Below are 25,522 nucleotides of genomic sequence, written 5' to 3'. Positions count from 1 at the left end.
ATGAGTGTTTCATGGGGAAAATGGAATGCAGCATCATCGCCTCCTCAAGATGTAGAAACTTTAGAGACGTATAGGATGTATACAGAGAAAATTTTCAAGATCACAATATTGTAGAACGCAAGAATGAAGACAGAGAGAGAATTTTCAAAGTAATTATATGATGGCATTGAAATTCCTTTATATTCTAGTTGCACGATGTATACAAAGATATTTGCAATCATTGTCTTATAAAATCTTAAAGCTACGCGTGGTATATGTGATGATGGTTTCAATGAACTACTTGATATTATCAAAGATATGCTATCACATGGGAACACCCTTCTTATTAATTGTAATCCAACGAAAAGGTTGAATACCTTTGATCTGGGGTATAAGAAGACATATGCATGCGTAAACGATTGTTGTTTGTTTAGAAAGGATCTACAGAATTTGGAGACATATCCAAAATATGTATCTTCTCTGTGAAAAGTTAATGAATGGACTAAGAAGATTAAAAATGGATACCTATAAAGGTTTTGTCATATTTTCGATTATACCATGATTTAGAATGATGTCTAGGTTACTAGATAAGGCAGAACAACTAATATGACACTCAAATCAAAAAAGTCAAGATGGAAAATTTCGTCATCAAGTTGATTCATTAGCTTGGGAGAGAATTGATAAAAAAAAAAAAAGAAAAAAAAAGAGGCCTTGTTTTGCATCAAAACCACGAAATCTTAGATTTGGCCTTTCTTCTGATGGACTTAATCCCTTTGGTGAACTAAGTTCTAGGTATAGTTGTTGCTAGTTATACTAGTTATATATAGTCTCCCACCTTGGATGTGCATGTCTAAAGAAAATTTGTTGTTGACTTTATTAATCCTAGGCCCAAAGCAACTTGAAAATGATACAGATGTGTATCTAGAACCTCTAATAGAAAACTTAAAGAAAATGTTGATATTGGTGTTGAAGTATATGATGGACTTACCAAGTCCACCTTCAATTTGAAGGTTGTACTAATGTGGAAAATTAATGATTTTTCGGCTTATGGGAACTTACTAGGATATCCTACGAAAGGCGAAGTAGCATATCCATTATGTGGTTTATCCACATGTGCAAAATGGTTGACATGTTGTTGAAAGTTTTTATACATGTGTCGTAGAAGATTCATTCCATATAATCATTCTTATTGGTCAAAAGTTTGGTTTGATGAAATAATGAGCATAGGCCTAGTCCTAAAATATTAACCGATCCAGAAGTGATGTGTTTAATCGAGAATGTTAGCAATAATTGGGGAAATAGGAAAAGAAAAAGAAAGATGAAAAAATCATATTATAATTGGCCATGGAAAAAAAGTCAATATTCTTTGAGCTACCATATTGGGAGGTTAGTCATTTTAAACTATTTTGAACTAACTATTTCTCTACTTAAACTTTTTTCTAAATTTATATTGTTATTTTTCAGACATTACTATTGCGTCATAATTTGGATGTAATGCATATTGAAAAGAATGTTTACGTAAGCATTCTTGGTACTATTTTGCATATGAAGGGAAAATCAACAGATGAGCTAAATTCTTGTAAGAATTTACTCAATATGGGTATTAGAAAGGATCTTCATCCAGAATTGAAAGGAAATACATATTACCTACCCGCAACATCATATATGCTATCCAAAAAAGAGAAAGAGTTATTTTGTAAGAGGTTATTTGATTTAAGATTACTTGATGGTTATAGCTCTTTTCAAAGTGTATATCATTAAAAGATAGCTGGATTTTAAATCTGAAGTCTCATGATTGCCATGAGTTCATACAACAATAGTTATCAGTTGCATTAAGAGAACTTTTACCTAGAGGACCAAGAAATTCAATTTTCGACTATGTACATTTTCAACGAAATATATCAAAGAGTCATTGATAAAAATAAACTAGAAAAGCTAGAGGAGGATGTTGTTGTGACTTTGTGTATGCTAAAAAGGTATTTTTTCCCTTCTTTTTTGATATAATGATTCATTTAACCATACATTTTGAGTGTGAAATTCGTATTGTTGGACCTATACAATATTTTTGGATGTACCCATTTGAAAGGTAAATTACTATTATACCTTTGTTAACTTAAAAACTTTCTTCTTCTAGTTACTTAGATATCTTATGCCTATTATATGGTGAATTAAGTTTATGAAAACACTTAAAGGATATTTTAAAAATCTTTCAAGACTTCATAGCAGAGCATTATTTAGTTGATGAATGTATGCATTTTTGGAGTGGTTACATGAAACAAGTTACTGAAATAAGTGTTCAGCATACTCGAAATGGGGATTTCGAGAATGAAACAATTATTGATGGACGTACGATCTCTAAAGGAAAGTTAAAAACTTTAAGTCTAGAAATGGTAGAGGTCGCTCATCAGTGTTGCAGTTGAGCCGTATATAACATAATGAAGTTAGTTAATTTATTAGTTTAATATTGATTAATATTCTCTCATAAACTTATTTTACTATTTGTTTATTTATTTTCATTTAGTATGCACAAAGAGGAGATTAAGAATTCAGATAATCGTATTACAAAGAATGAAACCTCATTACAAATGAGATGTATGAAAACTTTCACTTCTTGTTTTGCGGAGAAAGGCAAACAAGACACTTGTAATATGTCTAATACATTGAAATAGCTTGCACGTCGGCTTAGATATAATGTGATGTTACATTCTAGTTATATTATCACATCGGTTTCGTACAACCACTATTAGTCGAAATACACAAAACAATGGTATTACTATTGAAGCACAAACTATTTGTGGATTTATAGTGAAGGATACAGGCCATGTAGTTGGTAAAATATCTTATTACTAGGTTATAAGAGACATAATTTTACTAGATTATCATAATTTTAAAGTCCCTATGTTTCATTGTGATTGGGCAAATACAGATAGTGGAGTCAAGATCAAGGAAGGATTTACATTGGTAAATCTTAATAGAGGACATCATCAATTTGAAAGAGATCTATTTATTTTAGCATTACAAGCAAAATTATTTTTTATTCTAGAGAGAGTGGTACATCTAGTTGGTATATTGTATTAAAGGCACCTCCTAGAGGATTTCATGACAAGAAAATTTTGATGAGGAGGCTTATACGCCATCCAAATTAGATGCATTAAGAATTGATATGATTGTTGAAGGTGAAGGTTACGTAAGGCATGATTGTGAGGGCATTGATATTGCATATGGTAATTGTATATCTTTAAGATTCTTTCTTGCTTTATTTTAATTTTCTATTTATGTGATATTACATTGAGATTAAAGTATTTAATGTCTCTAATTCCATTATTTCTTGCTTTATTTTTGTAGATGCAAACAATGAGAGCTAAGTTTTGTGGATTCTGATTTTACACGAGTGGAAATAGGATGACATATCCTTGTGAAGTATCCAGATTGTATATATAATAATTTTTAATGATTTTATGTTAAATTTAAGTAAAATATTGCTTTTTTTTTTGTTTAATACAATCATCTAATCAAGACTATAAGAAATCAAAACGAGCTAAAAAAGTTTCAATTGTTTTTGCCACAAGAGAAGGGAATGAAGGGATAAGACTATCAAAAGGAAGTTCTAATACTAATCCAGACATACAAGAAAATGACATGCAACATGATGTAGAAGTATTGCTTAACAATGCTAGTACTATTGAAAAAAGTAAAGAGTGAGGGATCGAGCAAAATTGAATTATCTCAACAAGGAAAAATGCACGAAGTTACCTGTAGAGTTTAATGAAAGTGAGTTGCTAATTTTTAAAGTTCCAATATCATCATTTCTTAGGACCACAACTCAAGAACTTATACCAATTACACGAAAAAATTGGAAACATATAAGCTAAGATTTTCTTTATGACATGTGGGAGCATATGCAAGTAATATAAACACCACATCTCTTATATAATTTAAACGAAGTTACTATTAATATTGTGTACTTTGATGCAACAAAAGTTTGATGTTGATGCTTGTTATAGAAAATATATCATGCAAAAAATAGGAAAGAATTGACGAGATAATTGATCTAATGTAGTTAAAGAAATCAATAACAAAGGAAAAAAATTGACATGCCATGAGTTGCTGCTCTTTTCAAGCTTGATAATGTTGAATCAATGGAAGAATGCCAAACATTTGTCAAAAGAGCACAGTTCTCAACCATATAAGGTAAGCTTCCATTGCTTTTGTATATTGACTGTGCTTTGCAACAAACTGCTCATTGCATCTGCTCTAAATTCCTAATAAAATTTATGCTTATACAATACTAATTGTATTTGTAGGAAAAGAATGAAAGATTCAAAAAGATTAGATCAAGTCAAACCATGCTGCATACAATAAGTAGAAAGGGCTTTGCTGGCTTAGAAGCTGAAATGGTAAAAAATTATTAAATTCAAATTAAATTTGTTTGAAAAATTATAAACATTTACAAACTGTCACACATATGAAATATGTAAAATGCAACATGCTGAAAGTGTAGACCCTGATTCCATAACGAGAAATGATGTTTATATTCGAGGACATACGCAAAAAAATGGTGATCATATTAATGAATCAACTGGGGAAACATTGGTAACGATATTGCTTTTAGCAATTTTTTTATCATTCAAAGCTAATATTAGGTAATTTTAGTCCATTAATGTATTTCTTCATATCAGAACAAAATGAAAATAGATATTGTTACCTCTCCAAGCAAACACTTCCTAAGGATGGCAGTGTTGTCCAAAATGTTGAGGATGGGTAAGGGGTCTTAGTTTCGGTGCTACTCCTTCAAAGTTGAATGCTTTGGTGCTCAATCATAACTTGCAAACTTAAGTCTAAGAGTTGAGAGATGAAATTAAAAAATTAAAAGCTTTATTTCAACTGAAGAGTAAAAATGCTGAACAAGAAGATAATGTAAATGGAAAACTATAATCAATGAATGTTATTCTAAATTACATATACTTTCTATATACAAAATAATAAATTGTACAATTGTATATGAATTTTACAGCCTAGAGACAGAAGGTTGAATAATTTTGATAACCTTCAAGATAAGAAATGTAAATTGTTATCTTGGTTTGGGAAAGCTAATATTGTGGCAAAAGATGAAATCGAATCAACAAATCAAAATGATCTAGTGCATCATGTACCCCTTGATAATGAATATTGGACAGTTTAGGTTAATGAAATGATTGATAATGTCAGGTTATATCGTTCCACATGTGAGCTTTTTTCTTGAAGGTGCATTAGGAAGTACAATTGCATGGCCAATAAAGTACATCGAAGTTGATTTGCTGTAATCAAAATAAAGATATGCTTAACTTCTTTTCTATTTTAATTCCATTTACATTCAGTCTCAATTGAAGATTATGTTATTTAAAATCAAGAAGTTGATAAGTGATTTATTTGAATTGAACATTAGTTTTTTATTTGGTTGCCAAAATGATTATTTATATAAAATGACTTGAGATCGTGACAGCATTTAAAAGAAATTACCTCAATGATTGTTACTTATCTTTGTAGTTCTATCTTCTTTCTCAAAGAATTAACCTGTTATATGTTGTTATGTATTATCATAGGACTTCTTCACACAATGATGAAGTTTAGCAAGGGGTTGTTGTTTGCTAAAATTGCATACTGCAAGTGCACGGATTGCGTTCAAGTAATAAAGTGGACCTTTTGAATCTAGGTTGTCGATCCGTTGAAAAATGTTTACTTTAGATTACACAACTTTAATTAATTTAATTTTAATAATAGAAGAAACAAACACTCAATAAATATTTAGATTTTGGAAAAACAACTAAAAATCTAGAAAATAAGAAACTATAAAAATCTTGAAAATTTTGGAAGAAACCGTGGTTAGGATTCATGGTTTGGCTTAATAGTTGCCCAATCAATTTCTTCACAAGCCAATTAACAAGATACTCATTTACGATGTTAGACACGATTTTCCTATTTTAGTTAATTATTCTCTTGAAAGAAATTAAACCTAATTGATTGATTTAACCTACTAGATCTCTACGTCAATTAAAACCAAACAATCGTATTAAATATTTGTGAAAATAACTCAATGGGTCACCTGAGGTTAGGGGTATATCTCTATCCCCTACACAAATCTAGGGTTTCTACTATTTGATCTAAAATACACAATATTCTTTCGAACAATGTACAAATCACTATACACAATCATTCATTGACCACATAAATGAAAATGCATGAAATACATTAGTAGAAACACATGAAAATAAGCAAATTAATATCAAATGAAAAATATTAAAGTTAATCAAAGCTAGATTAAACTATAATCACAAATCCCAGCATAAACAACGTAGCCCATTTTGTATAAATGATAAAAAGAAGAGTATTTTATAGTATGCATTGCAAGTTTGATAAAATAATTGAGAAAACACAAGGTATCGGTAAAACCCCTTTTTAAGCTTGTTCTTGATTTCCCAAAAAAGCTTTGCCAAATCCTTAATTGAATCTCCTTTGTGCTCTAAATTTAATCTCCAAATTACTAAGGAAAAGAAAAGAAAAAGAAGAGAAAAAAGGATAAAGAAAATGAAAATGAAAAGGCAAAAAAAAAAAAAAAAAGCCTCCAGCCGACGGAAGCAGAATAATTGTATCAAAACTCAGCTGCCAATTTTTTGGTTTTTATATTAAAACCTAGAGAAATTGCAAGTCAAGTCCCTGGATTTCGAAAAAAGGGAAAAATAGTCATTGGGCTGAAGGCACGGCATTGTGGCGCCACAGAATCAGTAGCGTCGAGGCTATTTTTAAAATTTTTGTAGCTTAGTCCAGTGAGACAATTACACGTTAGGTCCCTCAACTTTGATTTTGTACAATTTGGTCCTTGATTTTTTATTTTTGTATCAAATTTCCCTCCTTAAAGTTTCGACACTTATGCATTTTGGTCCCAACTTCACAATGTTGTACGCATTTGGTCCCTTTTCACTTCCTTTCATCTTATTCTCCTTACTTGGGTGATTTTTAGTCTACAAAAATAAATTTACACAATTGTGAATAGAATTCCATTCATTTAATCAATAAATAACGTATTTAGCTATTAAATAAGTGTGTAAAAGTACACTTATCAAATACCCCAAAACTTAAGTTCTTGCTCGTCCCGAGTAAGAATATCTACTAACACAATCATGTAAAATAAGGTAAAGATCAAAACATTCGATAGTTTTCTAAAAATATCAATGTGTAAAATTGTATAATCAATTTATAAATATGCTCCAAATAATGCTAGCAAAAATAGTTTGTGCTTATCCAATGTTCGTTCGGGGTGTGTGTGTCTGTGTGTGTGTAACGTCACTTTTAGTCGTTATCTAAACTAGGAAAAAGTTGTCAAGATGGAAAAATCTTCAACTTGGCTCTGACCCGACCCTTTGTGATTTAATATTTCCTTTCCGGCTCATGAGATTCATACTCCTCAAATAACTATTCATTTTCTTTCCCCATGGTGTAAATCTTAAGTTTGTTCTCAAGTCACTTATTTGTTTTTCCACTCTAGTTTGCTTGGGTCTAACCGACAATTTCAATATTTAGTCATATGATGATTCTCCACTAATAAGTGCTTCACATTCAAGTTTATATTAAGTAATTCAAACACACTAGTTATCTAAGCCTAAATATTAAATACAATTGTACAACAACAATTATTTTATTTTATTTTTATTTTTTTAGTCAAATCCTATATTTTACCTTACTCCTTTAAACTTTCTTCTTGACCATTGTAGCGAGTTTTAGATCGATTGCTCCTCGATTGTTTAGGCTAAAGGATATCGGGTTTTGAAATATCCCTACAGACTTAATAATTCGAGTAAAAAAGGCTACGAAGTGAGACCCAAGATTCAACAACTGTAATAACTCTTTTTTTTTCTTGTTAAGCACAACAAAAATGGGGCTTAGATCTCTAGCATATGGTCATTACCTAGCTTATACTTGGCAAAATACACTCCACAGGATTCTAGTTAAACCGACTCGACCATCTCCAAACTTATCTTACAATTTGGTTAAGTAAAAAATAAGAGAGTATAGGTTGATATAAATTTTCAAGCAACTCACAACCTAGTTCTTACCAATTCAAAAATCTCTCCATCAATAAAAAAAATTTCACACCTAGATAACAATTAATTATGACTATTGTGCTCAAAGTAATTTAAGATCTTAAAATGGATAAGAAATTTTTGAAAAAAAGAAAAAGAAAAAGGCACAAATAGTGTATTTGGTAATGCATAGCTCATGAATCAATAACTGTTTCAAACACCAAGCAATTCTAAACCGACAAGGCTATCTAACATGTCAACACAATATCACCACAAAATAAGCACAATCACCCCTAAACTTAAATCACACATTGTCCTCAATGTGTAAAAAACAAGATGAAGAGGAGAGGGAAAACGAAACTTCTCTGGTTGTATGTTTGTGAAGAGGTATCAATGCTTGCTTGGACTTGGGATGCTCTTGATGAACTTGGGCAAGTGATCTTCTTGTACACAATTTACCCCCAAACTTGTGAGGAACCGTGATATGTTGGACGTCAAAAATTTCCTACAAAAAATGATAGCTAATTAGGTAAAAGCATAATACATAAAAGTAAATAAAAAGCGTAAAAATTAAAAAGTTAGCTTGCCTCTCAATAAGGGCTATTTTATAGTCTTTAGCTCAACTTTGGTAATTGAATCACGGGTACCTAAAGAAGGCTTTGGATGCCCTGCCCATTTTTCTTCTTTAGGCTTTGCTTCACTTTTCATTCGATCTCCAAACCTCGACATTGCCCTTTTCAATGTAGTAAGACTTTCCCATTCCATCCGCTACAAACTCAACAATATAGATTTCTATCTCCTCATCGGACTTAATCACAAAATCAACTCCTATGCAATCAATGAAGTCAGACGGATGTATGTTGATTTCGTCTTCATTGACTCCTACATCCTCGATCAGTTCCTTTGTGATTAAATTGTCATTGAATTTAAGCTCCTCTACAACCATTGATATTTCTTCGAATTGAATGATTGATCCACAATTTAAATCCATGGGTAGTGAGAAGTCTGTAACATGACTCCATCAAGTGGATTGTATCCCCATTCTTTAAATCCTTCCCAGTACATATAATCTCCCATAAGCATATCACTTTCATCCAATTTGGCAAACTCTTTGAAATACTTTGCAATTACCTTTTCGTTCAATAGGAGAGGACCATCTCCTACAAGTTTAATGTCCTCATCCAAATTGTAAGGTACCAAATCTCCCGTGAGCTCGTCTCCTTCATCTTTTTTGTCAATGGCTTGTTTTCAACACCTCAACTATTTTCTAAACCTCAAAAGTGTCTGCACGTATAAACTAGTGTATGAAAACAATCAATTCCCACTACAATGCACCTCGTAACAATTTTCACAACTTGGATATCTTCCAAGCATATCTTAACTCTCCACGGAGAGATTTGACATTGCAACAATTTTATTACTTTACCAAAGTTAGAATCCTGCAAATATTTGAAAAGTATAGGGAAATAATATAAACAAAAGGGAGATTAACAATACGGGCCTTTGCCAAAATATACACAAACAATAGCAATTAAAAATAAATAAAAAGAAATTATCAAAATCAAAATTAATTAAAATGGTAATCAAAGTAAAAACATTCACTAGCAACGGCGCCAAAATTTGTTCACTAAAATTGCATGCCGCAAGTGCAAGGGTTGAGTTCAAGTAATAAAATGGACATTTCGAGTCCTGATTGTCAATCTCTCGATGAATGTTTACTTTAGATTACACCATTTTAATTAATTTAATTTTAAAAATAAAATAAACAAACACAATAATTATTTAGATTTTAGAAAAACGACAAAAAATCTAGAAAATATAAAAATCTTGGAAATTTTGGAAGTAACCGTGTTTGGGATTCATGGTTTCGCTTAACCATCGCCCAATCAATTTCTCCACAAGCCAATGAACAACATACTTTTTTACGATGTTAGACCTGATTTTCATATATTAGTTAATTACCTTTTGTGAGCAAAATTAACTCTAATTGATTGGTTTAACGTACTATATCTTTATGTCGATTAAAATAAAACAATAGAATTAAATATTTGTGAAAATAACTCAATGGGTCGCCTAGGGTAAATGATATATCCCTATCCTCTACATAAACTAGGATTTCTACTATTTGGTCTAAAATGCACAATATTCTCTCGAACGATGTACAAATCATTAAACACAATCATTCATTGGCCACATAAATGAAATTGCATGAAATACATTATTAGAAACACATGAAAATAAGCAAATTAATGTCAAAGGGCAAATATTAAAATTAATCAAGGTTAGATTAAACTATAACCACAAATATCAACACAAAAAACTTAGCCCATTTTATATAAATGATAAAAATGAGAGTATTTTATACAATACATTACCAGTTTGACAAAATAATTGAGAAAACACAAGGCATAAATAAAACTCCTTTTTGAGCTTGTTCTTGATTTCCTCAAAACTTTGTCAAATCCTTAGTTGAATCTTCTTTGTGCTCTAAATTTAATCTCCAAAATAACCAATTTTTTGGTTTTTATATTAAAACCTAGAGAAATTACAAGTCAAGTCCCTAGGTTTTGAAAAAATTGAAAAATAGTCCTGGGCCAAAGGCATGGCGCTATAGCGCCGTGGCTATTTTTTTAATTATTGCAGCTTATTCCCCTAAGATAATTGCGTGTAGGTTCCTCAACTTTGATTTTATACAATTCGATCCTTAGATTTTGACTTTGTACCAATTTTACTCTCTAAAATTTGCAAACCCTAAGTCCTTGAAGTTTTGATACTTATTTGTTTTGGTCTCCAACCTCACAATTTTGTACGCATTTGGTCCCTTTTCACTTCCTTTCACATTGTTCTCCTTACTTGGTGATTTTTAGCCTGTAAAAGCAAATATTACACAATTGTGAGTAGAATTCCATTCATTTAATCAATAAATAACGTATTTAGATATTAAATAAGTGTGTAAAAACACACTTATCAGTTGTCTTTATGTATTGATGTTTTATGGCTCTCTCTATATGTTAGTATTCTAGTCGTACCCTTAATCCTTTTTTGGAAGGTATGATGTTTATAGATATATTTCTATCAGAGCTCATGTGATAATCAAATTCTCTTTATAGTTTTACTGACAATATATTCAAGTAATTACTTGTCATATGTACTTTGTTGATTAGATAAAAGTTAAAATATTTCTTGATATACCTTTGATTTACTTGCTCACTTTAAGTTTTTTATTTATATCCTTATTATTTCTGTGGTGTGTAGGGAGTTCATATTCTTTGGGATAGCTAAATTTTCGGTCAAAGTAGTAAACTTTGATATGGTTTAATTATTTTTTATGAAGTAGTAGTCTGTAATTTTTTAGAATTGTTGAGATGAATTTTACATTGACATATTGTATTGAACCCTACTCAATATTTCTATTTATCGAAACAATGGAAAACTTGATTATATATGGATTAATTTTGTTTTGTAATTAGTATAGGTTTGCTAGTAACAAAATAAATAAACAATTTTAAAAAATTAAATTGACGTTTATGGCGTGTTTAGGCACACCATAAAAACACTTTTCACTGACTACTAAAAAGAAAGCCATAAAGTAGTAAATTTAATACTTTGAATGTCGTTTAGAGGCATGCCATAAAAGTATCTCACATTTACAGCATTCATTCTGTGAATGTCGTAAAAGGAATTAAATATATGGTGTACGCACTAACACACAATAAAAAGCAAGATGCTTTTTACCTCGTGTAGCTGAATGCTGTAAAATGAATAACAGCGTTCTCTATATGGCCTACTTTGTACATTGTAAAAAAAATAAACCACTTTTAACGACATTGATTTATACATCATTTTGTTGTACGCTGTAAAAAGTTATTTACAGCATACAATGCATGTCATAAAAAATAAACTTTGTTGTTATGTAATACCCTTAATCGAATAGCAATAAAGAGTTGTAACAATTAATGTCTAATTTATAAGCCAAATCGAAAGCAAAGTTTTTTTAAATTTTTGAGATGTATTGCTAAAATATGTAATTCCCCTTGTTAATCCATTTTTAGTTCAACAATTGAAAGTGATAATTTCAGATCATTCTTGTTGGTCAGTGTTCCTATTTTATCTGAAGTTTCTCTCGATAGCTATTAAATCTAAATTTACACGCGACATTCCTATATCTCTATGAAAGATATGAATATGCAAGAAAGCATTAACAGAGTTAGAACATTTATAGAAATCATGTGAGGTATAGAAGTATATCTCTATCCTCTATCGAACCTCATAATGTTTATCACTACGTGCTAATGATTCTACTATTTCTATCAATGATAATAAAACCCACAAACAAAAAAAAATAATGTCCAATTAATTGAAAAACAAATTAAACAATAATAAACATCCAATCATTTGACAAATTAATGTCAATCCAATTATTTAAACCAAAAATTTCATAACAATGGTTCATCTCATCTTAGCAATATAAAAATCTAGCCGAGCATGTTGGAATTACAAGAAATCATTAGAAGTTTAATAAATATCACCCGAAAATTGAATAATTGAAGAGAAACGATGGATTCTTGATATATCTTGAATTTTTCTCCCAATGCTTATGCATGTTTCCTGGTATGAAGTCTCCTTGATAATCTTCTTACAATTCCTCGGTTGAACTGTCTCACAAATTTGACTTTTGCCATCTTCTTCAATGTATCTCTCTCAAAATTTTCAAGTTATTGAATTATTTTGTTGCATAAAAGAAGCTCCCCTATGTGCATGAGACATTATGGTATTTATATGGCTCAAATTTAGGTCAAAAATATGGCCCAAAATCTTGTCAAGTTGAATTTTAATTGTATAGGAAAATTTGAGATTCAGTCGAAATTTTGTACAATGCAATTCTTGCATGCGACCGCATAGTTCAATTGTTGAACTCCAAACTCTTCCCTGCATGGTGGAATGCAACCACATGGATTTTGAACTATGCGATCGCATAGTTTCAACATGCTTTCCATTTTGTGCATTTTGGTCCTCATACTTTCAGGCAACGTCTTTTTCTCCCCTTTTTTATCCATGTTGAACCTTTTTTAAGTTCTAAATGCATCCCATTGAACCCCCAACATCTTCAATCTACGATTCATGGTCCGATTCAACTATTGGATTGTTGCAACTTGGTCCCCATATTTTAGATTTCACTATTTTTCTAGATTTTTCTTTTGTTTCTTCCAATTCTTTGTTCAACCATTGACTTTACCTATTTAACACAAAATACAGCAATTTAGACTATATTTCATCAAAGGAATAACTAAATATCATTTTTTTATGGCCCTGAATAAGTATACAAAATACACTTATCACTATATTAAATTTAGAAAATTAAATTCCTTTTACTGTGATATCAAAATATAACGAAGTTTACCAAAACACTTGAAACTCTAGACATATACTCTATGGTAGATAAAATTTAAATATAAGAACTAATCGTTAAAACGCTTAAAATACAAGAGTGCATATCGCCACATACATCAATCTCCGTACCCCCATATGCTTGGGATCCTAGACAATAATTTTGGCCTTTCTTAATTTAATGTGTCAATGGCATGGGTCACCTTATGGAATGAACCGTAGGTACTATTTAATGTTGTTTCTTCAATAGTTTGTGTTGACTTCGATTTGTAGCTGGTTCAAGTTATGATGTACTGACTTGTATATGTCTTGATAGTCTCTAGTACAAGCTTCGGATTCAGTTACTTGTAGTATTGTCTTAGCACAAGTTTCAGCCTCTCAGACACAACTTATCATATACCACGCTATTGTCTTGAACTTTCTATCATGACAACGCATTATTTATTGGCTTCAAAGAGTGCTTGAGTATCTTATTTCATTCGTGCTTACTATTTGAGTTGGATAGGTGTCTAGGCTTAGTCTTGATAAGTGTATTTTACGTGCTTATCCGGCAGCTAAATTTGAAAATTTATTTCGAATTAAGTGGATATCTACCTGATTTAATGTGAATATGATAATAGGAAAATCCCATACTTAGAGATGCAATTGATGCAAAGAAGTGCATTATTTAGCTTAATTGAAGTTGGTTCGGAGCAATTGAAGATCAATTGAATTGTGCATGATCAATTAGCATAATAAAGATAGCACTTGGAGAAGATTTACAAGTTTAGGATCAAAATCTAACATTTAGAAAGTTCAAGGATTTATTACAAATTTTTGAAACTTACATATGATCAATTATAGATGGTTGTAGAGGATGAGAATCAAATTTTTTAAAGATTTAAATATGAAGAACCCATAATGCAAATAAGGAAGGATTCAAGATGAACAACAAGAGAAATAGAGGGAACAAGTTGTACGAGAATCAAAATAAAGGGCCTTGCGATCAAAATTGGAACACCCTGCTAACGCAAGAGAATAGAAATTCCAACCGCAAGCCAAAAATGTAACTATGGGATTGCATAGTATTATTTAGCCCAATCCAATTTTGTTTTCTATTTTGATTCAACATCTACTTTAAAAGTGATTAGAGTACGAGTTTTGACCTAATCTTGGAGGTTATAAATACATTCTTCATCTACCAAAAAAAGGAGGAGGCTATTAGGTTAAAAAAAAATACATATTTTTTTACAAAGAAGAGCTTTTCCAAGGAAGTTGTTGAATACAAAATACATATTTCTTACAAGCTTTAGAGAAGCTTTTATATACAAAACACACATTCCATACCAAATTCATTCATAAATGATTGATTTGAAGAAGAAGAAGAAGAAAGAGATTCAAGGATATTGATCAAGTAGTCATTGAAAAGATTATTAGATTTCAAGATATATTTATATTTTCTTTGCAAACTCTGATTCCTCATGATGTTATCTCAATCTAATTTGTGTTTTTATAATAAGATGATACTTGGCTAATTGTATAAATGCTAAGATTACGTTGAAGCCTATATTTTGATCTTTTGATATTTAATTTCATATTTTAACAATTGAATGTTTATTTGATTTTGAATATTTGTTATGATTTAAAAGTGTTTTCAATTAATTGATCATTAATTGATGAGATTTGTGATACTTATTGATATTGCAGAGAAGGAATAGGAATTAAAGCACGTAGTAACAACTATTGTACTGATAGAGGATAGAGATATATTGCTACATATGTTTTGCATGATTATGAATGTTCTTGCAAATTGTACTTTTATATATTCGTATCATTCATAGAGATATAATAGGCTTATAATTGAGAATGTATTTAATTCTACTAGAGAGAGATTATTAAATGAGCTATGAACATTGATCTTTAAGTCCGAATATACATTATCAAAGTAATGGAACTGATATATGGAATAATGTACGGAGATTCAAGATCTTAGTGTTGACCATTGATTGAGTTTCACAAAAGCTTCCCAACCAATTAGTTAGATTAATTATATTTTTAATTTGTTAATATAAAGTACCTGATCAAGTTTTCTGTTCAATTAAAGTTAGTGTGAGTTTGAACTAGAGTAAATACATGTCGTCATGTAAACGATGGTCAGGATTTGTAGATTCACTTTATATGTTGTCCACTTGCAACATCATTTTCAAGTGCAACAAAAAGAATAATATCAATTTTATTAATTTCGTAGAAGTACACACAAGGACATGAAAAAAAAAATCGAAATCACTTGATAAATCTTTCTTGATAGTGTCCAATATAACATGATATGCCCTGTTTGATTTAGTTTAAGTCAAAGTCATTAATTAAAATTTTAAATACATTTTATAAGGCGCATAACTTAATCAACTTTTTAATCACACATTTAAATAAAGTTTTTCAAAATCTATTAAAAATTTAATTTTTAGCAAACTAAAAGAGGGGCTAAGAGAATTTCCTATCAAATTATTAATGATTACTGGCCAGGAGGAGGGAATGACTTCATTTAATTGAGAATGCCTCAACTAGATAAATTCATATACTTCTAGAAAGTAAAATTAAACCCACTGTCCAATTTCAAGTTTTCAACTAGGAAAATTTCCAGTCTTCCAAATGTGTTCTAGGGTTTTTTGTAGGCCATGCTTGACGACTGCCTTTTTTCCTGCTCTAAACCCATCTCCGTAAGATGGCGATGAATGTGTTTCAATCTGGTATTTATAAAATTCCCCAAGTTTCTTCTCATAAGCAGGGTTTTCTGATGAATCAGACATGAAAATAATTTGGTATTCCAGCCACATATGTGCAAGCACCTGACAGATACCTTCAGCTACATCTTCAGCGAGAGTCCCATAACCTGTGAAAAAACAAGCATATAATGAAGTTAGATTAATTCATTTATCAAATGTCCATGATACTTGACATGCACAATTTTCATAAATTAGCAGCAGCGAATCTTGAATTCAAGACTTTCGTCTAATGTGATATACTATATCGAACCACCTTGTTTAAAATTTAAACTCTTAAAGTGGGTATATATAAATTTATTTATTCAAGTTTTTGACTCATTATATATATGATTTTAATCTATTAATAAGTGAACTCAAATGTGTTAGGTAATTTGTTGTCAAACGACCTCCCCAAGCTATGATATTACTCGGTTTAATTTTTCATTCAGCTTAGCCAAATGATTGAACGGGAATCCAACATCACATTCAAGACGGTACGACTCAAAGGTTAATTGGGCCACTCGAAGCAACCTAAATAATTTAGTGTTGCTCATGGCTCAATCCACTTCCTTGGATGGCCATTAATTGAGAGAACAACTAGTGAGCCCGCTTAACTATCTCTTGGGCCTCAAACTTGACCCATTGGTTAACCTACATATACTTACCTTATTTGGGCCATTTGGTTATAAGATAAATTGGTCTCTTTCTCTCAAAGTGAGAGACGCCTCACTGCCTCTCTCTCTCTCTCGGCCGATTTCACGTGTTCTTCTTTTACTCTTTCTGCCTCTTTGTGACTACTATCTAGTGGTGATATTGTATGAGGTTTATTGCATATTTGTGGTCTCCTAAGTGAAATAACTCATTGGCAACAGGAAGTGGAAGTTTGGCATTGTCTTGGGTCATTGTTGTAAGCTTGTGGTTGTTAGAAGTGGGTTAAATAAATAAACTAAGCCTGGGCTATCTTTGGTGCTCAATACATCTTCTACATCTAGTATTAGAGCGTGGGTTACCATTACCTTGCGAAAATGAATTCCAAATTGGAAGAAATCAACATCTCCTTCAATCAGACCAGATCTGAAAGCTTCAATTACTTCCAAACCGGACCTCCGTTGGACAAACGGAGGCCAAACCCCGGTGGTCGTGGTGCGTGGCAGAGGCTACAGTGCGTGGGCTGTCCTACAGCGTGATTTTTCTGCCATTTCATTTATTTAATTTTTCTGAACGTTTTGATGTGTTTGGTATAATGTTTCAGGTTGCACAAGGAAAGTTGAATGATTTTGCCCCGACCTCAATTTGCATTTGTTGCTGATCGGAACTGTTATATTTACTAAATCTTTAGAGTAAATAGTGGTGGCTCTAAAGCAGTAAATTCATATTTCTCCACATTACGGACTCAGATTGATCCGCTCTGGTAAATTGGCTGAAACCTTTTAAATTTTCAGACTAGCAAATTATCGTGTGAGGTGATCATTAGAATTGGGGTTTGTCATTGCTTGACAACCATTGCTTGTGCTAGAAAATTAGGATTACTTGCTCTTAATTGTTTGATTGAGTATCTATCTTTTGATTGAATCAGTATTTAGTTCTTAGTGATATACTTGCTGTGAAACTGGTTATTTGTTAGACGTAACTTTTGTTGCATTGTTATTTTCGCTACTTATTAATTTCGTTAGAATTACCGTGACCTTACCCGTTCGAAGATTTCTTTGATCTAAGACCGCGAGTCTTACTACACCCTGAAAATCTAGAACGACGTATACTGTCTGTGACCTAGGACCACTTTGTGTGGTTTGATTGTGTTTAGTGCATTCTTTGACTGTTGTTTGAAGATGACAACTCACAACTTTGATTTGGAGATTTTAAACGAAAAATGTGATTTTTCTATCTGGCAAAAAAAAATGAAACGTATTTTAATCTAACAAAAGGTCTCAAAAGCCATCGAAGGCAATTTTTCAATTGATTTTTCAAAAGAACAAAGAGAAGAAGCCAATGAGCTTGCTTATACCTCAATCATTTTATACTTGTTTAACACCGTTTTAAGAAATGTGGGTAAACTGAAAACCAACAAAGAACTTTGAAAAAAGTTGGAAGACTTGTATTTGGTTAAACCTATACCAAATAAACTTTACCTGCTTCAATGCTTTTTCAATTTTAAAATAGATCATTCAAAGGATCTTGATGACAATTTATACGTGTTTAACAAATTGATGTAAGATATAGTTAATTGTGATGAGGTTGTGTCCGAAACTTATAAGGCTATAATTTTACTCAATGCGATACCTGATTCTTATAAGAAAATTAAAAATATTATTAAGTATGGTAGAGATACTTTGATACCTGAAATTGTCATAGATTCACTTAGGAGTAAAGAGATAGAAATTAGGGCTGAAAAACACGGTAAGAGGAGCGTTCAGTTACATATGATGCGGGGTAGAACTCAATTTAGGCAAAATAGTCATGATGGATACCAATGTGGTGGCGAGTCGAGTGGTAATTGATGAAAAAAGAAGGGCAAGGATAAATCTAGACCAAAATCTAGGAATAAGGCTAGAAAATGCTATAGCCATGGGAACACATGACATTTTATAAAAGATTGCCATAAGGAGAAGGGTAAGTTAAAGACTAAGGAGAGAGATGAGGTAAATGTGTTATCCTCTATGTCTAGATAGATAACGGTGATATCTATATAATTACAAGTCCCGTTGCATACACTGCTAAATTGAATATAACAGTTAATTCCTACATGCATGAGTGGATACTTTATTCTGGTGCATCTTTTCATGTGATATCTGAAAAGAATTGGTTTGATAACTTACATTAATCTTATACTGGGAATGTTATGCTATGTGATAACTTTGATTATACTATTGCTGGAATTGATAACATAAATATAAAAGTTTACATGGGTTTTGCATATACATTGAAGGATGTTAGATATATTCCTGAATTATCTAGGAATTTGATTTCAGTAGGGAGACTTGAAAAGGATGACTTTACTGGCAAAGTTGGAAATGGTATGCTAAAGATGACTAAGGTTGCATTAGTTTCCATTAAGGGAACTAAGAAAAATGACATTTATATCACTACTGGGGGAAGTAATTAGAGGTTTGAATCCCTCCATCTCTTCTGCCAAAATTGATCACACACATATGGCATAATAGACTTGCACACGTAGGCATTAAAGGATTAAAGTTACTTAATGAAAAAGGTGCATTTAGTAATGACTGTGTGTCAGATTTGTCATTTTGTGATCACTATGTGCTTGGTAAGTATCATAAAACTTCATTCTCCATGAGTATTCATAAAGCTAAAGGCATGCTTGAATATGTGCATTCTGATCTGTGGGATCCTGCTAGTAATCCCACATCGAGTGGGAATAGGTATTTCCTATCTATTATCGATGACTATACTAGAAAAGTGTGGACCTATTTATTGAAAGATAAATCTAAGACTTTTCATAATTTTAATAACTGGAAGAGATAAGTGGAAAACCAAATTGACAAGAAGATCAAATTTTTGAGGACAGATAATGGTCTAGAATTTTGCAACACGGAATTTTATAGTATGTGTAAAGAAAATGACATAACTAGATATAAGACAGTTCCTTATACTCCCTAGCAAAACGAGGTAGTGGAAAGGATGAATATGACCATACTTGATAAAGTAATAAAGTACGTTGCATGATGTTAAATTCTGGTATCCCTAAGTCGTTTTGGAGTGAGGCTATTATGACTGCTTGTTATTTGATTAATTTGACACCATCTACTGCATTAAATGGTGACACTTCACATGAGAGATGGTCGGGTAAGCTCAGTGATTACTCCATGCTTAGAACTTTTAGCCGTGCTACTTTTTCTCATCAGAGTGAGGGAAAGCTGGAACCTAGAGCTAGAAATGGTGTCTTTCTAGGATATCCCGAGGGTGTTAAAGGTTATATGTTAAGGGATAGAAGTCAAAAGGGGGTTAAGATCATCGTGAGTAGAGATGTCACATTTAACGAGAATGAAATGCCGTATATTAAAAGGAAAACTAAACCCGTGAAACTGAACCAGATGAAGAGAGAGATCAATTTAAGGTGGAGTTAGGAAAACTTAGTACACCTGTCCCTAATACTTCTAATGAGGTGGAGATTCATGTTCAGGAACCCTGAGGTGGAAAACGGTCACGAAGTAGTGATCGAATAGCACCCTGAGGAAGAATATCCCTTAGCTAATTACAACCTAGTTAGAAATAGAGAGAAGAGACAAACGAGAAAACCTAGAAGGTTCGATTTTGAGTTTGAGTTAGCTTTCGTCCATGCTAGTTACGAAGAACTAGTCGATAGCGAGCCAAAAACCTTTGAAGAGGCTATGGATCGTGATCAGTCTAAGGAGTGGCTTAAGGCGATGAAGAAAGAGATGAGTTCTCTAGAAAAGAATCAAACTTGGGAGCCAGTACCTAGGCTTAAGAATAAATCGATCGTCGATTGCAAATGGATTTTTAGGGTTAAGGAAGGTACTAGCAGCTCGGAACCCTTAAGGTTTAAGGCCAGGTTAGTAGCTAAGAGTTACACACAGAAGGAGGGAGTTGATTATAATGAAATTTTCTCATTAGTTGTTAAATACACTACTATTAGGGTCATGCTTGCATTAGTTGAGCATTTTGACTGAGAACTTGAACAACTTGATATAAAAACTGCTTTTTACACGGTGAGTTTGACCAACAAATCTTTATAAATCAATCAAAAGGTTTTAAGGACAAGTCAAAATATGATTATGTGTGTTTTCTGAAAATGTCACTGTATGGCTTAAAACAATCACCTAGATAGTGGTACAAGAGGTTTGATTCCTTTGTACTTACTATAGGGTTCCAAAAAAGCAAATTTGATTGTTGTTTGTATTTTCAACACAACAAGACTTATAATAACTATTTGTTTTTGTTACTCTATGTGGACGATATGCTTTTGATTGGTTTTTCTTTTAACTGGATAAGTAATATAAAAACAAAACTAAGTGGTAAATTTGACATGAAAGACCTAAGTAAGGCTAAGAGAATTCTAGGCACGAAAATAGAAAGAGATAGGTCAAATTCTGTTTTGTTTTTACATCAGTCTCCATACAAATCTAAGGTGTTGAAAAATTTAATATGAGTGATTACAAACCTGTCACGTTGCCTCTTGCCAATCATTTTTTTTTATCTAAAGAACAATCTCCTTATAATGGAAGTAAAGTAGAATACATAAGTAGAGTTTCATATTCTAATGTGATTGGTTCCATAATGTACTTGATGGTTTGCCTAAATCGGATTTAGGTTTGGCTATTAGTACCCTTAGTAAATACATGGCTAATCCGAGTCCTGAACATTGGGAAGCATTAAAGTAGCTATTAAGATATTTGAAGGGTACGGGTGACGTGGGTCTAAAATTTAATGCTAATAAGGAAGGTGTGAAATTAAAAGGTTTTGTTGATACTGATTATGAAGGAGATAAGGATGGTAGGAAACCGACTTTCTCTTACGTGTTTACCTTATCTAATTCATGTGTTAGTTGGAAATCATAATTACAACACATTGTTGCACTATCCACTACCGAGTCTGAATATATTACTACAACTGAAACAATTAAAGAGGCTCTACGACTTAGAGGTCTGCTTCATGAACTATGTGTCTTGAATGATTATGTTGTAGTGTACTCTGATAGTCAGACGTCTATACATTTATGCAAGAATCCTATTTTTCACGAACAAACTAAACATATTGACGTTAGACTACACTTTATTAAAGATATAGTATCTCAAGAGGTGATAAGACTTGAAAAAGTTCATACACAAAACAATCCTTCAGATATGGGCATAAAAATGCTGCCATTGATAAAGTTTAGAAGTTACAAGGATCTTCTAAACATTGACACAGGTAATGATTTCCAATTTTTTCGGTTTACTATTAGAGGTGTCGCCAATAGAAGATTTGCAGGTCCTTTGATATCAAGGTAGAGATTGTTAGGCAATTTGTTATCAAACGACCACCCCCGGGCTATGATGTTACTCAACTTAATTTTTCAGTCGGCTTAGTCAGATGATTGAACGGGAATCCAACACCACATTCAAGACGATACGACCCAAAGATTAATTGGGCTACTCGAAGCAACCTAAATAATTTAGTGTTGCTCGTGGCCCAATCCACTTCCTTGGATGGCCATTAACTGAGAGAACAACTAGTGAGCCCGTTTAACTATCTCTTGGGCCTCTAACTTGACCCATTGGTTAACCTACCTATACTTACTTTATTTGGGCCATTTGGTTACAAGATAAATTGGTCTCTTTTTCTCTAAGTGAGAGACGCCTCACTGCCTCTCTCTCTCGGCCGATTTCACAAGTTCTTCTACTCCTCCTGCCTCTTTGCGACTACTATCTAGTGGTGATATTGTATGAGATTTATTACACCTTTGTGGTCTCTTAAGTGAAATATCTCATTGGCAACCGAAAGTGGAAGTTTGGCATTGTCTTAGGTCGTTGTTGTCAACTTGTGGTTGTTAGAAGTGGGTGTAAAAAAAAAAAAAAAAAAAAAACCAACCTGAACCTGGGTTACTTTTGGTATTCAATACATCTTCTACAAAATGATATGTTTAGTGGGATAGGATTGGTTAGAAAACGATATCAATAATGTACATTATTAACAAATAAAACAGAGTCAAATATTAACTATAGTACTTTAAAGTCGTGTATGAAAATATACGACTAACATGCTCTAGGTTTTTGAAAGTAAAAAATAAAGTACCGTTAAGTCGCAGCCATGCATGCATCATCTCGTGAGCTACAATAGATCCCGTCAGCAACCTATACATGCACAATTCATAAAAAAATGGTACTTATTATGAGATCAAAAACTAACAAATCCAAGAAAGCATTCATGTAATAAACTGGCAACTCTTTATTAGAATTGAGCAATTACTCGATATATACACCAAAGAAATTCGATGCGCATTACGCACGATTGAAGTTAGACGAATGGCGGAAGAAAAAGAAGTATAAATTACCTAGGAAGACCATATAAGATGAGAATTGCAGTCACATCAAATTTGCTAGTTAATTTATAAGGCTCTGTTGTGACATCTGTGACTTGATTTCCAGCTCCTATTTTTGGTCGTCTCTGTATCTGTGGACCTCAATGGTAATTGAGACCCGAAGAATGTAACTCAGAAGGTAAGTGAAATATCAAGAATGTCTTTAAAACCCACCCAAAAAAAAAAAGAATTATGTGTTCAAAAAATAAGATCGAAGTATTCAAAAGAGAAGAAAAATGGAAGTCCTAACCTGGTTTACCCTTTTTTCTTCAGAAAGACAAAGTCCTCGAATAATTTCGTACTCCTTGCCATGGTCCTAACAAATAAAAACGGCCAAAAATAGTACGCGTATAAAATGAATGATCAGGCTGGCTTGAATTTAAGATTTTTATTTTTCCCTCTGCTAATTATATCAGGGGCGTTCAGGCCAGCCCTCCATGCCCATTAAATTTGAAGGCAAATGCATCAGCCGAGTAGAAACTGGATTTTTCTTTTTTCTTTTTTTCCGGTCCCCCCGAGTCCCCGACTCCGCATTTATCAAGTCACTTCAAGTGAGAGGAAGGAAAAAATGACCAACACACCCAAAAATAAAATAATGAAGACGATGATGATGATAATACACGAAGTAATATATAGCTACATTTTCTTTATTTAATAATTTAACGTATTGTCTTACAAGTTTCTCTCCGTACATGGCTTCATTCATTGCTTTGAGGTCGACCAAGATCATCGGAAACTCCTGTTCTATCTTCATGTCTAACCCTTCATAGAATTCTTGTACCTCAAGATAAACAGGTTGGAACTCATTTTTATCCATTATTACAGATTCCATGCATTTCAAGCAAAGCTTCCTACCATCATCAAAGGCAACGTATTTTGCCTCCGCTGACTGAATATATTTAACAAGCACAAATATCAACATATAAGCGAATTTCACAATTCTGAATTTCCTAGAACATTGAGATTTTTTTTTTCTTTTTGATTTTATGATTTCATATTATTTAGGGTTTAAGACTTACCTCAGTTAATCTATTACAGCTAGAGCAACGGGGTGTTCCATCACTCCAATGGCTACGACAGGATTTTTGCTTCCAATAAGGATGTAACCAATAAAAAGATCCTGGAAGCTGAAGAAGCATCTCAAATAAATGAAGATATAGAGAATGTTTGGTATGCTATATTCGAATTAATGCAAGAAATAATAAACTATAATCATTTTATCAAAACTACAATAGCATAATGGGTGGAAATTAAAAGTATTTACAATTTATATAACATATCTATTAAAAAATTGCAATTTTTTTCTATAAATGGTAACAAAAAATGATCGAATGAGTTGAAGCAACCAAATAACATAATACATTACAATTTATATAACATATCTATTTAAAAATTGCAATTTTTTTCTATAAATGGTAACAAAAAATGATCGAATGAGTTGAAGCAACCAAATAACATAATACATTACAACTCTTTCTCCTATAATTTAATTTAGTCATAATAAATCTGTCTGAATGTCGTTCGTAAAAGAGAAATTAGAAAAAGAACAGACTGAATAATTTTCCATGGTTTTGAGACACTTACAAATTTCTTGCAAACTTCACATTTGGGGTAAAAATGCTCTTGATAGCAGGCTTTATGATATGGAAAGCTCCCTGACATGGAAAACTGCAGACGGGTTGACGTCAAATTGTTGAACAAAACTAGCCTTAAAATTGACCTTTTAACGTGGATTCACAAGACTCAAGCTTAAATGAGCGGCCAGATTTTATATTTCTAATTATTCTTAAATGAGTTATCATCTTGAGAGGCATGTTAAAAGTAAAATCTCATATTGAAGTATGAAATTAATAAACAACAATATGAATGCTTAAGTTATTATTATAGGATCTCAATATGTGATAATGTCAGCGTAAATCAAATTTAGCCCACCTATATATATATATATATATCATGTTTTTTAAGCTCATTTTCAATTACATATTCTTTTAATAAAATAACTTATATGTAAGTTCAAAATTTTTCATATTTTTTCTAAAAAATCACTTTTTACAAATTTTATTATAAAAAAGCAAGGCTCAAACAATGACTTGGTGATATAGCAATACCATGAGGTGGAAAAATCTATTTAATAAGTATTTCATGAGTTCGACGTGCAAGTGAGAATGGGTGTTACTATAAACCTTGCGTGTGTGTCAAAATATTTTATGTGAATTAACGTAATTATAATTAATTTACTCCTAAGCTCTAATACTAAATTATATTTTAAAAATCTATATTATTGTAAACTTGTACATCTAGAATATATATATATATAT

The 25,522-nt window shown here is 31.9% G+C and overlaps 1 protein-coding gene across 3 annotated transcripts in view; it reads right to left on the bottom strand.

Annotated features, from left to right (window-relative positions):
- Positions 1-15,973: 15,973 nt before the first annotated feature.
- The window catches only part of LOC111401331 (protein DA1-related 1-like), an 11,252-nt gene continuing 1,703 nt past the window's right edge, over positions 15,974-25,522 (bottom strand). For 2 of the 3 annotated variants that reach the window (XM_023029024.1, XM_023029026.1), the window contains 7 exons: positions 24,789-24,872; positions 24,224-24,331; positions 23,881-24,093; positions 23,455-23,520; positions 23,178-23,296; positions 22,919-22,977; positions 15,974-16,293 (listed from right to left, as the gene is read on the bottom strand). In XM_023029024.1, coding sequence (XP_022884792.1) covers positions 16,025-16,293; positions 22,919-22,977; positions 23,178-23,296; positions 23,455-23,520; positions 23,881-24,093; positions 24,224-24,331; positions 24,789-24,872 — 918 coding nt within the window. In that variant the 3' untranslated portion in view covers positions 15,974-16,024. The remainder of the gene's footprint in view (positions 16,294-22,918; positions 22,978-23,177; positions 23,297-23,454; positions 23,521-23,880; positions 24,094-24,223; positions 24,332-24,788; positions 24,873-25,522) is intronic. The other variant, XM_023029025.1, reaches the window with a different exon arrangement.

The sequence above is a fragment of the Olea europaea genome, chromosome 10 (assembly GCF_002742605.1).
Source record: "Olea europaea var. sylvestris chromosome 10, O_europaea_v1, whole genome shotgun sequence".
In the NCBI taxonomy this organism is placed as follows: Eukaryota; Viridiplantae; Streptophyta; class Magnoliopsida; order Lamiales; family Oleaceae; genus Olea; species Olea europaea.
This window is presented reverse-complemented; position numbering and strand designations above follow the sequence as displayed.